Raw genomic sequence first — 14,782 nt, forward strand, 5'->3', positions numbered from 1 at the left:
ATGATCTAAATCATTTCATTTTAGCACATAAGCCAGAAGTTCAGTTTCGTTTTCAAAACTGAACTTTTGGCTGCGTGCCCTTGTCCACATGTTTGTTACGTCCTGAACATGGTTTTTGAGAAATGGAAAACATGATTCCTTATGGCTTTTGTCTATCCACTTTTCGGATAGACGAAGGACAGAAATAATTATTGTGCACAATTACCTGATCCTCTTGAATTTCGGTGAACGTCTTGGCTGTTTCTTTATCTTTCTGTCTTTTGGTAGGTTTGAGGCTGTGAAATCAGCTTTCCAATTTTCAGATCATGGATGGTGCTTCTCTGAAATATACATATCGTTCAGGCTAATCCTACTTGAAAACCTTTCCTCAACTTTCTCCCCGACTTTCCTGTCGTTTTCCTCGGTCACCATGATGCCGTTTGTTTTCTGACAAACTCTGATAAACCTCTGAGGACTTCGCAGAACAGCTGTATGTGTTGTACTTAGCTGCATTTCCATTGACCATAAAATTGACAATAGACAAAAATGACAGCAGCAAATTTGCTTAAAGGAAACACCTAATAAAACGTTCTGGCAGCTTTTTCGGCGATATCAAAACTGCAATGGAACCAAATTCCATGATCAACAACATTCGGTTGCTGATCACGTGATCAGCAACCGAATGTTACTACTGGTGGAAAAGTGAAAGAAGACAATGGCAGGAAGTGGTAGGAGGACGATGGTTTTTAAGGATTCATTGTGTGAACAAACTTAATTTAAAATTGCGTTGGAAGCAAGTCAATTACGACCTCAGTACAATATCGAGCAAGTTTCAGAAATGCAGCTAATGTTGGTCTGTTGCAAAAAAAAAAATCGCCTCTTTAAGCATTCTGTTGAAGTTGAGAATAAATCTGACTGAGCTGCATTTTGTCAGCTCCGCCTGCACACTGTGGCTGATGGCAGCCGGGTTTCCCCATCCCTGAGCCCGGATTTGAATAAATAGCTCCTGAGGCACTGCTGGTGGCAGGCCGAATCGCTCACCACCGCAGAGAGTCGGAGGCAGAATCTGTGATGCTTTAAATATTCATATCTTTGGACAGACGGGGAGCCATCAGCCTTGCCACTGTTGTAACTGGATTTAAACACCGCACAGATGTACACTCTTTCAGCTCCGCGCATCATGTTGTGTTAGCTGAAGGGATTAGAACGGGTGGTGGAATGCATCAAAGGTGGGCGGAACAACAGAAAGAGAAACTGAGTCCATGATGGAGAAAAGGGGGAATGAGAAAAAGGAGATAAACAAACAGATAAGCTGCCAGAGACAAAGGCGGGATTTAACTCTTACATGGGAATAGACGGCGCTCTGAGGTGAATAAGAGACCCCGGAGGTCGCACTTTCCCATGGGACTGATGTTTACTCCAACTGCTCCTTCGTTTTAGTCTGGATATGTGTCTACACACTGAGGAACTGTAGCAGATAATCAGTCTATAAAGTGACAAGTGAGGACAAGTGAAAATGTAGATGTCTTCTTGAGTTTGCAAAATGGACAACTTTCTAGTATCAGTTGTTCAGTAAGTACATTTTTACGGACGAAATTGATAAGAGATGTTATACATCAGGTCCGCTTTCGGTGCTCCTTTAACCCTTGTGCGTGTGAGGACTGAGGCAAACGTAGAGGACTATGGCAAATGATACAAGTTTTAACGTGTGTGGGGTCGGTTGGACCCCATTTCTACATACAAGGGTTAAAAAGCTTCCAACATCATAATCTCACACCAAAGAAAATGGAAAAATTAAACTCCCAACATTTAAAGAATAACTTAACCCCAAATGAACTTTTTTTTTTTGCAGATAAACTGTATAAATTGCTCTCTAGGGGTACTATCTTCATATTTCTTCGTATAATTCTGCAATATTTGGTCTAAAACTATGTAAGTGCTGCCCTTCTGGGGTTGAATGGTGGCTACTGAAGTTGTATTTTATTATTGGTTATATTTCTTGGCTCCGCCCACTTTTCTGGAATCTTCCAAGATATTGTCAGTGGACGAGATTATGCCTTCACAGGGAATTAGTTAACACTTTAATTTATTTAATAAGGCTAAGTGTCCGTTCACCAGTCTGTCACATCTTTCAATAACCCAATCATATCAGTCGTGTACAAGGTCGGATCATAGAGAGAGAGTGTGATCTTTGACCTTTACTCTTTATACACTCTCTTTAGATCACTTAAATCACAGACCTTCCATCATGGATCACTATTTCATTGATCAAGCTTATTGAACATTACTTACATGGAGTTTGTTGATTAATTATTAGTCAGGTTTAATTATGTTTTGTATGTTGAAAGTCTCTTATGCTTTCCTCATAAACTTTTTTCCTTTGCTCTCGTCAGTTTGTGAACAGTTTGGATTAAATAAGTCAAATCTTTTTTGACGCACCAGTTCAGCTTCCATCATCCGAAAATAAAAAAGAGTTTTCTTCACCTCCAATCCCACCAAGTCATGACCTCCTTCCTAAACTGAGAGGCCAGACCAGGAGAGGATTAATGAGGAAACCCAAAAGACCCTTGGTGAACTCTGGAGGAGCTGCAGAGATTCAATACAAAGGTTTTAGAATAATGAGCTCAAAGCCCAACTGAGGATAAAAAAATGATTTTCAGAAATACTCAACATCCAGTCTGACTGAGCTTGAGCTATTTTTCTGATAGTTAGCAACACTTTTGCTGTCTAGCTGTGGAAAGCTCAGACAAAATGTGGAAAAGCTTCAACACATACACGCTTTCGCAAGTGAAACAATTTTGATACAGGAAGGAAAAAAAAGTGCTGGAACTCGATCGTGTTCACAAATATGCGAGAGGACGTATGCAACTCAAAGCTAAATACCTAATAAGCTCTGAGTGGTGCTCATGTGTGTATGTTTGTGGGTGTGCCTGATTGTCTATAAGGAGCAGCGGATGAACTGTTCGATTAGGTGGATCAATGTGTTTAGCAACGGCCCACAGGGACAAAGACAGAAGGGAGAAAGAGAAAGGGAGAGAGAAGGAAAACGAAAGAAACAAAGCAGGAGAGCAGAAGATCCATTGAGGGCGTTTTTTTGTTCCCGAAGAATCGTCCCCCGGTGGCTTTCAAAGGAGGGATAATCCTGTCAAGTAAGCGGACCTTTGGATATTCATGACCGGCCGAGCGGCTCGGCGGACTGAAGGAGGACGCAGTCAGGACAGGATTAGACATCAAAGTGGATGCAAGGAGCACAGGACTGGGACTAGAATCGGCAACCGCAGAAAACACGGGGGTCTCAGAGGGGCGCGACGGGGCCAGCAGGGACCAGTTGTCTGGGGTGTGGACGGGACTTTCAATGACTCAGAGATGAGGGCCTCCTAAATGCTATTCAGAGGAGTAACGTGGCTTGGTACGTGCACCTGTCCCAGACGCATGCGGACCAGTCAAATTTCCTGAAAACGATCTCTCCTAATGGTCAATCTCCGGACCGCCGAGCAGCTGATATGGACAGTTGTCAATGGCATCGTCTGATTGGCTTTCCACTTTTTATGAACGCTCCGATAGAGCATCAAGCATCAAGCATCCATGCGGGAAACCTGCTCTACAAGTCAAAGGCTTGCAAATGACCAGAGAGACGTTCCTGTTAGCAGCTGGAGTTAAAACTTTTTTCACTGACAAAGAATCACCTGCGTCATTTGCACTTGTGTCTTCACACTTTCCTAGAGAAGTTCCTCATTTTATTCTTTAAAAAGTTGGTGTTTCTGGTTTAACACCGGCATAAGGTTGGAAATCGGACGTGAATTCGAACAAGAATGACGTGATTATCTCGACAGGAGTCGGGCCGCATTAATAACTACAACCTCAATTTGTCAAGTCAGTGAGGCCTGCTATCGTGTTGCTCTGGAGCATATGCCAGCTCTCCGAGTTGTTGCTTCCCCGGGGTCCCCTGTTACACAAATCAAATTAACACTGCACTCAGAGTGGTGGATTCACACACATCAGAAAATGAAATCAGCCTAAATATTACACACATTTTTACCCAGACACCCACTGTTTTATTGTTAGTGTCGCTGCAGGAGGCTGCTTCAACAGCCGTGATCAAGGTATTGGGATCTGGTTTGCGTGGAGGCCGAAACCGTCTGGTTCTCTAGGCGGTATGGGGACAGGGGGAGGATTTCAATGTTCCGAGAGTCCATGAAGAGAAGGAGCCCAGTAGGAGGTGACTGAGCCGAGGAGGCAGAGGTTGTAAGGCAAAGGGGGAGCCGTCTTATTGGAGGTGGACGGAGGGCACTTGTGCATACTGACAGATGCGTCTGTCAATGCTTGAAAGAATCATCTTCCATCGCCTCCATCTGCCAGCTTGGTTTCTCCATAGGTTGCAGTTTTTTAATGTGTTCAAATGTTTTCCAACAAAGGAAACTTTTAAATTCTGACATAATTGTTGGGTTTCAAAGGTTCAACGCAAAATGACACGTCGTCTCTGGAAATGGTTGCAAGAAGCTGTAAAGTTGAAAAACATTAATGTGAAACTTTGCTATTAGAAATATTGCAGAAATTAACAATCTGGGGGTATTTAGTAACAAACAAAACAAAAAAAATCCTTAAATTTTATTTGGAGATGATGAACTTTCACAAGCTCAAAAAAGTTTAGAATGAATTAAACTTCTATCGATTCAGTCTTTGTCTCCATCAACCACAGCACACTAGATAGAAACAATCAAACAGTAGGAACCTTTTCCGATAGATTTGCGCCTCTCCGGTCAGCTGGGACATGCGACCTCTCCTCCGTGACCTTTCCTGCCACTACCTTATGGTTTCCAAGCTAGTAGAGCACAAAATGTCCCTGAAGAGCGGCACTGAGGAGTCATCAGAACCACTAACTTTAAAGCTACATGATCTGTTTCTCATGAGTCTTCTGACACGCTTTCTTTCATTTGAACAGATGTCGTATTCTAGACTTTAAAAATTGAATTAATGTTAAAAAATGAGCAATTTAGTGAAAAAGACTGAGTTAAAGAACTGGTCTGAATTGTTGATTGTGCGAACAACATGACTGTCTGCTTGCACTTCCTAACCCAACCTAACCAAAGAGGCACCGATCAAAGTTTTGTGATTGATTTCTTATCTCTGGTTTGTGAACTACTAATAACAATTTGGTTTTTTACATATTGTAAAATTAGCATTAAAATACTTCTCTTTTTTTATCTCGTCTGTCATTTTTTAGTTCCAGTGTGAGAGACCAGACATTGTAAAAAAGAGGTTAGGTAATCAAATACAAAAGGATTATTGAGTTGGCATTTGAAACTGCCTTTAGCATTTGTTATTGGCATGCATTATGGCTATGCATTGCAATTACAGCCTCTGTGTATGTCCTCAGGTAATGCTAACTCTCAGGTTCCCAAGTCTACCACGTTATGTAACAGACAGAAGCTGAAAACTCAAAGAGATAAAACAGAGCAACTTTGCTTTTACAGGTGCTGCCTTCCTGTTACCTGTTGATAGTCTTGCTCTCTCTAGCTATCTTACAGCCAGCACGAACTGCAGAAATGTCAAAATGGAACGCAAACGCAAAGTTTCCTTTTAAATAGATTCCTGCATCTCTGTGCTTCCTCTGACTTTATTCAAAGACTTTACAGATACAGACAGTAGCTAACTTTAAGTGTTCTTCACTTAGTGACAATGGCGAGGAGTTTTTCTTATCACAACCTCGCAGAACTTATGTTTGCATAAATAAAATCAGAATTTTGAGAACCAGTCTGAACCGATGGTCAAGGTAGTTTTTTAAAACCGACTTGGTGACTTTTGAGTTAAAACATGTTTGGATTTTAACTTTAAACATGATATATATAAATGTTGAAGACGGTGATAAAATGTTCAATACGCAGTCAACATCTTCCCTATTTTGACTTTCCCATTTCAGAAAGATTTGAGCGTATCCTCATCAATCATCATGCAATCAGCTTTTTCTTTGACGGTGACTTTGGTCTAACCGCACCGCCCTACATACAGATTGTAATAACCTCTGTAAACCAAGCCTTGGCCTTGTACCACCTATAAACCCCAAAGAGAAACATCTCAACCCAGGCCCCACCCCACAACATTCAGACTTTAACTGTTGCACCCCCTCTCCCCACCCCCGTCCCTTTCACCGCCTTCAATCACTGCATCTCAAGAAGAAGAAGAAGAAGAAGAAGTAGTTCTGTGTTTGACTTTGGACAAGGACTCCTGTTGAACTTTAGTTTCCGTGAATCCATCATTGTCAGGGTTAAATGGGATCGGGGGCTTCAGGGATGCACGGTGGGGGGACGGGTTAACCAACACCCTCCTATTAGCAGACACCCAGCAAATCCCTGGTGGCGTTGTTTAGGAGATGAACATCTGCCGTAACAATGGACAGTCACTAACTCACGGTTGTGTTTGGGCTGATTTTAAGTGACCACAGCGACGGGTTGAGGAACTTTAGCTTTGACTCTTGAAATGACAGAAGCGTGCATAAATCTCTTAAATTATTCAGATTTGCAGTATGTGAAGCTACTGTAGCCACAGATCTGTCCAATGAAACGCAGAGAATGTGTAAAAGTGTCACCAGAGCTGTTAGCGAGATGAAATATGAATGTGGTAAATGTCCATCTGTTTTTAAACAAGCGTGACCAGCTAAGCGTGTGCGGCCATTGAAAGTGAAGCATTTAGGCTCTCTTTCACAAAGGGCCCGAGGGCTAAAACCTTGCACCCCTCCTACAGTCATTATCCCTCCGCCACACTGTGATCAGCACCAAATGCCGACTATCCCAGGCCGGCACTCACAAAGCATGCTGGGAGGGACAAAAGCAGACCTTCAGCCGATTGGTTCCACCTTATTAACAGCTTGTAATCTTCTCATGTCTTTGGCCGGGGCCTTGGCGAGCAGGGACCGGCGCGAATAGACGAGTGCGTCTTCTGTCTCCGCTTTGATGCGGAGCAGCTTTTTTCCGTTCTGAAAAGTCCAGCTCTGTTATATTTCCATTGTTGCCGCTGCACCTGTTTGACACATTGAGCAAATCAGTCACTGGCAACTGTTAATTTCTCATTACGCTCTCTTTGCACATTGCAAACAGGAGACGGTTCGGGATGTGAAAGCCCGCGGCAGGTGCAGCCCCTCGTTTAACGCCTTGGCTCACTCTGTCAAAAAATTATTTGAACTTTTCTGGTGGACAATTTGCTTTGCAAAACTATCCGTAGCCCTTAACTTTTTCACATTTTCTTGTGTTTAACTTTCAATTCATTGAATATATTTTTTAAATTTGATGTCAAAGAGCCTTACAATGAGGCTCGAAAGATGGAAAAGGTCATATAGTTAAAAAATGTGTCTTTCAATTCAAAATCTGAAAAGTGTTTATCTGCACGGAGTCATTTCATTATAGTTACCACATTTTGCACACAAAAATATTTTTCTCTTCTTTGCAAAAGATCCAATGAGATTCTAAGACTTTGACTATTGTAGCATAAAAAACATGCTTTGATGTAAACCACTGTAGCTGTTGCTGCTTGTTTTTGGTCATTATGCAAGAAACTTAACGTCTGGCCCAATGTCAAATCTTTTGAATTTTCTAAAAAAAGTATTAGAAAATTAGAAAAAAAAAAAAAATATATATATATATATATTTTTTTTTTCTTTTTTTTTTCTTTTTAAAATATAAAAATTCATTTACATCAATTTGTCTTCTCTAATCTAAGCATACCCACATGTTAACCATCCTTCCACTATTTTTCACAATTAACTTGCGATGATGTAAAAACTGTTTTTAACCACACAGTGTTTTTACATGTGGGCTAATCAGTGCATCTTCAGATGTATTCCCTACATGACGTATGGCAACCTTTACGCAGGATGTCTTATTTGTTTTTTTATTATTTTTTTCCAAAATATGACTGTGGAGATTAGAAACCATTGAATGCATTTTACTTATTTGATGATATCTGATGGTTGCTCTAAATCTTTTAGAGCAACAAGTTAAAATATAACAAGTTAAAACAAGTTAAAAGGGACTGAAAACAAGGCCATGCCACATTTTTAAGATAATTATTGGGAGAAAAAGAAAGGTAAAACTACATGTAATTTTCCTCCAATATAAAAAACCCCTTTTAAATTTGTGAAATTTGTGGTTAAAAAGTGAAAAAGTTTGAGAAAAATGCTAACTTTTTGCAAGGCCTCTGTGTGCAAGTTGATGTTTGATCTCCCAGAACATCCAATGAACAAACAAAACAACGAGAGCGAGCGCGGTATCACTTGCGGTGTGTTTTTCCCCCTCAGTGTGGGCGATAGATTGACCCAGGAGTTTGGCTGAGGTGTCTTCCTGTTTGCCAGCCACAGGAAACAGCTCCACACAGATGAGGCATTTAGCTCCCAGGTGCAGACCCCTCACTGGACGGCCTTGCCCAGATGGACGACACTTCTTCCACCATAAAGACACTAGTCTTCCTCCTGCCCTGAAGCCACCGGTGCTCCAGCCCGGGTCCAGCCTCATCAAAAGAAGCTGCGAGCGGATATGCCCCCAAATCAAGCTCACTTTTCTTTTCCTTGTGAGTGGCAGAGAAAACGTGGGGGAGGTGCTCCATTCTGGGGGGACACCAGCTTCTTTCTTTCTTTCATTCCCACCCCCCCCTATTCTGACTTCTGTATGTGTGGCTCCTTGCAGGTGTCCCTCCCCACAACTGCCGCCCTCCTTGACATGGAAACAATCCTAAAATACAGTTAAGAAAGACAAAATTACTCCAAGGTTTTCTTTCACGGCTCGGTTTATTACACCCCTTTGTGGCGACGGGCACTAGAAGTCGAATTGAGCTCGCAGGCAAGGCACGCAAACACCCCGAGCACGCTCGTGCATTCACACATTCAGCCCTGGCCGCCTGCACTCTGTTCTCCCGCAGGTGCGAGGGCCATCCGCCTGGCCCTTTTCATGGAGCCCTCTCTTTCCTGTCCGTCTGCAGCCGCCCATTCAGCTTCAATCACAGCACCAGCCGGACGCCACCGGCCCACTGGCGGGGAAGGGAAGCGCCTCCACGCACTGCCCGGGATGACAGGGGAGGAACGGCTGGGAGGGAAAAAAAGGGTCTTCCTCCTTCTGCTTTCATCGCGAACAACTTGCTTTCTGTTTGTGACGGTGCGGTCCCTCGCCTCGTTCCCCCAGCCTTCCTTTTCTGCCCCCTCAGATGGGCTCAGACTGGGGGGAGCACAGTGCAAGGAGAGGACGGCCAGGCTCGCTGAGCGGCGGGGTGATCCTGAGGTCTTTTTTTGTGGCTAATGAATGGCACGTTTGAGGTTTTCAGCCTTGCCTCTGTGCCCCAGGCCAGCTTCACCTGTGCTTGGAGTCAATTGGGCTGTTGTCTAGGGCTGCCTGGATCTGTGCCCAAACTCTCCGCCGGCCAATTTGGTTATGGCGAGGCCCGGTCAGAGCTGAGCAACAATAACCCCCACCTCTAAACCGTCAATTAACTTCCCCAGCCCCCCTGGCACAATGACGGATCCATTCACTGTTTGCCAAAACTGTTCTCTGACACAATTAATACCCTCCCTAATAGTGCTTATACCTGCTCTCCGTCACTTAACAAAGTGCTGATGGATTTAATGGCTTTCAGCTTGTTAAATGGTTTTAGTGGTAAATTCCATTAAGCCTATAATGTTGTTTGTCTTTTATTCATTAGTGCCTCCAGCTTTTAATTAGGCGCTGAATCCCATTTCCTTGCGTTTCCTCTCGTTCCTAGATTTTGAGCAGTGGCTTGGAGGTACGAGTGGTGAGGATTCAAATATTGCTCCATGAAGCTGGGTGATAGGGTCGGCTGATTTTACATAAACAGTGGAAACGTGATGTTCACTGTGTCAGTAGGTATTGATATCCGAACTGATGATGCTGTGAGTTTAAGTGAACACTGCAAAGACACAAACTCTTTTTTTTTGTTGTTGGTATTTTTGGTTTAGCTTCTCGTACAAATATCTTAGTACACTTAAAATAAGACAAAAAAAATCAACTTACAAGTAACTTTTCAGCAAGACATGGGGGCTTGTATTACTTTAATAATATTGATGAAAAATGATTAATTCCACTGTCAGATTATTTCACTCACAAGACATTTTTCCCATGATATAAATGAAATAAATTCAGTATTACAAGTACCTTTTTAAAAGTAATTATTGACGTAAAACAAGCTCCTATATCTTGCTGAAAAGTTATGTTAGTTTTTGTTTTTTGTTTTATTTCAAGTGTAATCAGATTTTTGCACCAGAAAGTAGACAAAAAGACAATTTTGTGTTGTTGCAGTGAATGACAGAATGAGATTTTAATATTGTTTTCAAGAAAACTTCAAGAATTATATTTATGCAACCACATACATTTTGCCACAAATACAACAAACTAATACCTTTCTTGATTTATTTTCTTATTTTCAGGCCTTTGAGACAACTTTTTGGTTTTCCCAGTTGCTACAGGATGTGCTGGGATTGTAGCTCAACTTACTCCTAGATCTCCAACCATTGGTTGCTATAGCGATGCTTTCTTCTGCTTTCAGCATCTGAACAAACTGCAGGGCTTACATATTGTTGTGTTTTGTCTTTCACCCAACGGCTGCCAAATAGATGGTTTAAAGGCATCTTCTGTTACAACCTCACCAGGCAAAGTCATGTCGACTGCTACAGGCACATTTCTGTCTACAGACACTCCGCATCACATCTGAACTGAGGTACGAGAAAAATGAGAAAGAGGGGGATTTTCATCTGTGAAAATCTTGAATAATTTTCTGTCCGTTTTACAATTTTTGCCCTGCTTTGTGTTGGCATTTCACATAAAATCCCATTAAAATACAAACCGGATTCCAAAAAAGTTGGAACACTAAACAAATTGTGAATAAAAACTGAATGCAATGATGTGGAGGTGCCAACATCTAATATTTTATTCACAATAGGACACAAATCACAGATCAAAAGTTTAAACTGAGAGAATGTATCATTTTAAGGGAAAAATATGTTGTTTCAAAATGTCATGACGTCAACAAATCCCAAAAAAGTTGGGACAAGGCCATTTTTACCACTGTGTGGCATCTCCCCTTCTTCTTACATCACTCAACAGACGTCTGGGGACAGAGGAGACCAGTTTCTCAGGTTTAGAAATAGGAATGCTCTCCCATCAGGCCTCTAACTGTTCAGTCGTCTTGGGCCTTCTTTGTCACACCTTCCTCTTTATGATGCGCCAAAGGTTCTCTATAGCTGAAAGATCTGGACAGCAGGCTGGACATTTCAGTACCCGGATCCTTCTCCTACGTAGCCATGATGTTGTGATTGCTGCAGAATGTGTTCTGGCATTATCTTGTTGAAAAATGCAGGGTCTTCCCTGAAAGAGACGACGTCTAGATGGGAGCATATGTTGTTCTAGAACCTGAACATAGTTCTCTGCATTAATGGAGCCTTTCCAGACATGCAAGCTGCCCAGGCCACCAGCACTCATGCAACCCCAGACCATCAGTGATGCATCAGTGATGCAGGCTTCTAAACGGAGCGTTGATAACAAGTTGGGTTATCCTTGTCCTCTCTGGTCCGGATGACATGGCGTTCCAGTGTTCCATAAAGAACTTCAAATCATGACTCATCTGACCACAGAACAGTCGTCCATTTTGCCTCACTCCATTTTAAATGACTCCTGGCCCAGTTCAAACGGCTGAGCTTGTGGAGCTTAGAAATGGCTTCCTCTTTGCACTGTAGAGTTTCAGCTGGCAGCGGCGCATGTCACGGTGGATTGTGTTCATTGACGATGCTTTCTGGAAGTATTCCTGAGCCCATGCTGTTATTTCCTTGACAGCGGCATTCCTGTTTGAGGTGCAGTGACGTTTAAGGACCCAGAGATCACGAGTATCCAGTAGAGTTTTATGGCCTTGGCCCTCACGCACAGCGATTGTTCCAGATTCTGGGAATCTGTTGATGATGTTATGCACAGCTAATGATGATAACTTAAAAGTCTTTGCTATTTTACGCTGGGTAACACCATTCTGGTATTGCTGCACTATCTTTCTGCGCAACAATGGTGGAATTGGTGATCATCTTACATTCTTGGCTTCAGAGAGACACTGACACTCTAAGAAGTTCTTCTTATACATGTTGTCAATTGACCTAATTAGTGTCAATTGGTCTTCCAGCTGTTTGTTATATGTTCAATTTCCTTTTTCCAGCCACTTATTTGCTGATTGTTCCTACTTTTTTTGGGATTTGTAGACACTGTGAAATTTTGAATCAACATATTTTTCCTTTAAAATGTTACATTTACTCAGATTAAACTTTTGATCTGCTATCTATGTTCTATTACGAATAAAATATTGACATTTGCCATCTCCACATCATTGCATTCAGTTTTCATTCACTATTTGTTTAGTGCCCCAACTTTTTTGGAATCCGGTTTGTACACTGAATCTGATTGCAATGTGACAAAATGCAAAATGTTTAAGAATTATGGATACTTTTACTAGGTATTTTTGTAGAGATCACAACTTTGCTTTTATAAGCCAGGACACAATAAATTCAGTCATTTAAAGGAAGAAGAATCAGATTATTACACTTCTCATACTGCTTTTCACGTTGCTGCTCAAACAGCTGAATAAATCCGGTTGAACTGGATGAAATAAAGTATCCTGAATCGTTTCTTCCCGACTTTTCACCAGCGCAATGTGTGTTATTATATTTCTCCTTCAGCGTTTGAAACTTCTGATTCTTGCGGATTTGTCTCTGCAAACATATGCTGGATGAGGAAGTGTTAGGGAGGAGTTGAGCTGAGGTGGGGCTATGTAAGAGCAGCATTTAGCTCACTGCTCCGGCTCTTTGAGCTGAGATTCCTGCCTCTCACAGCTGTGGAGACGAAATGACGGAGCCGCTGCTTTAACAAGCCGCCTTTTGACGCGGCTAACGTGGCACCAACCTCAAGATTCAAACTCTGCTTGTGCTGGATAGCAGCTGGCAGTCGCCTTCAAGCTCAGACATGAGGAGAAGAGAATGAAGAGTTGATTCTCCAGCTCGGGGACTTTTATTTTTTTAAATTTTTTCCAAAGCATCAGTATTTTTATTTTTTTTTCCTTCTACAGCCAGAGTAGAGCGTGACTCCACTGACCTCTGAGCTGACGATGAACGTGCTGTCGAACACAGCTGCCAGGGCCCAGGAGCAGTCGCTGCCTCTCTGCGGCCCCGGGTCGGTGCACGACCTGCCCCACTGCCCCCCGGGGTTTGGTCTGAACTCCTGCCTGACTGCGGCGCCGCTCCTCGGCTTGCAGGGCGGCGCGAGAGCCGCCAAGCCCCAGAAGGAGCTGAGTCCCGAGGAGCAGCAGGAGCTGAGGCGGAAGATCAACAGCAGGGAGAGGAAGAGGATGCAGGACCTGAACGTCGCCATGGACGCCCTGAGGGAAGTCATGGTGCCTTACGCTTCCTCCTCCTCCTCCACCTCTCCCTCTCAGTCCCACGCGCCCGGGGCCCCGCCGGGCCGCAGGCTCTCCAAAATCTCCACCCTGGTTCTGGCCAGGAACTACATCCTCCTCCTGGGCTCTTCTCTGCAGGAGATGCGGCGGCTGCTGGGGGAGGTGAGCATCGGCATGGGGGTGAACGCTGGGCCCGTCCCCCGGCTGCTGTTTGCCGGTGGGTGGCCCCTCATAGCGGGGCCCGGCCAGCTCCTCCTCACCCACGAGTCCCTCATCTCCTCGACCACCTCTTCTTCGTCGTCGGCTTCTTCTTCTTCTTCTGCCGCTTCACTGTCCTCCTCAGCTGCTAAATGCGCCCCGCTTCCTCCAGGCCACATGGAGGCCTCGCTGGCCCCGGTGCAGTGGAGCTCTGTGGGGGCCACAGGTGGGGCCCCATGCCCCTGTGGAGTCTGCAGACTGCCCAGATTCAACCACTCCAAACCTGCTCCCAGATTCCCTAAGTGAAGACTCGAAGCCTGAAGGGGAATTTCTCTATGATTGTTGCACATTATGCAAGCTTTTTTATAGGAATTAGTATTTTTCTAACAGTTTAACGTCTTTGTGAAATGTTACTACACTACTCACAGTTTTGTTCTGATTTTATCCGAGCACATTATGCTGTTCTGCTTCGTATTATCTGTATGTTTAATCACATATTCTTGGTTTTAACATGGCATTATTTTTCTTCTCCTTCACCACAGACAAGCAAGAACCTCATTCGATGAGTTTTTTCTTGTTCATTGAATGTAACGCACATTTCCAATTATCGACCGAAATATATCCAATTATTGTAAGCTATTGATAACAGAAGTCGAAAAGCTTAGTCTGACCTTAAATTGAATCAAACGCTAGCTGCAGCTGCAGAGGAATAGGGTTTCTTACCTCTTTCTGATGAACCTGAACATGTTCCAATCTGTTTTGCATTTTGGTTTCTATCTTTATATTGTTTAAAGCGACATACTCAGAATAAAGATTCACAAAGTCAAATGTTTTCCTTCTGAATTTTTGCTCAAATTCCTTCCATGAGATTTGAAATAGAAATGTGTGCAAAGAAAATGATGCCTGTGTTAAATATAGAAAATATATTCATGTGCTTGTGATGCGTTTACCGTCTCTGCCATATTCTAAGCAAACGTAAAAGCGCAGCTTCATGAAACATTACAGAAAACAACAGATGCATTGATATATTGGTTGTGGAACTTTGTGCATTGAAGCTGAATATTATCGTTAAATATTTAGAGTTCCCCCATTTATGTCTTCCTTACATAAAACACAGAGCTACCAGTCTCTTTCCTCCATGCACAACATAAAATTTAAATTCTGCAGTACAACCTAGGTGAAC

The 14,782-nt window shown here is 43.0% G+C and overlaps 1 protein-coding gene across 1 annotated transcript; it reads left to right on the top strand.

The window, feature by feature from the left end:
* Positions 1 to 12,761: 12,761 nt before the first annotated feature.
* On the top strand, positions 12,762 to 14,427 carry olig1 (oligodendrocyte transcription factor 1). The gene has a single exon (XM_008432620.3). The coding sequence runs from the start codon at positions 13,114 to 13,116 to the stop codon at positions 13,903 to 13,905; it is 792 nt and encodes a 263-aa protein (XP_008430842.1). The 5' UTR covers positions 12,762 to 13,113; the 3' UTR covers positions 13,906 to 14,427.
* Positions 14,428 to 14,782: the final 355 nt, after the last annotated feature.

Source organism: Poecilia reticulata, chromosome 2 (genome assembly GCF_904066995.2).
Source record: "Poecilia reticulata chromosome 2, P_reticulata-male-v2, whole genome shotgun sequence".
Classification (NCBI taxonomy): domain Eukaryota; kingdom Metazoa; phylum Chordata; class Actinopteri; order Cyprinodontiformes; family Poeciliidae; genus Poecilia; species Poecilia reticulata.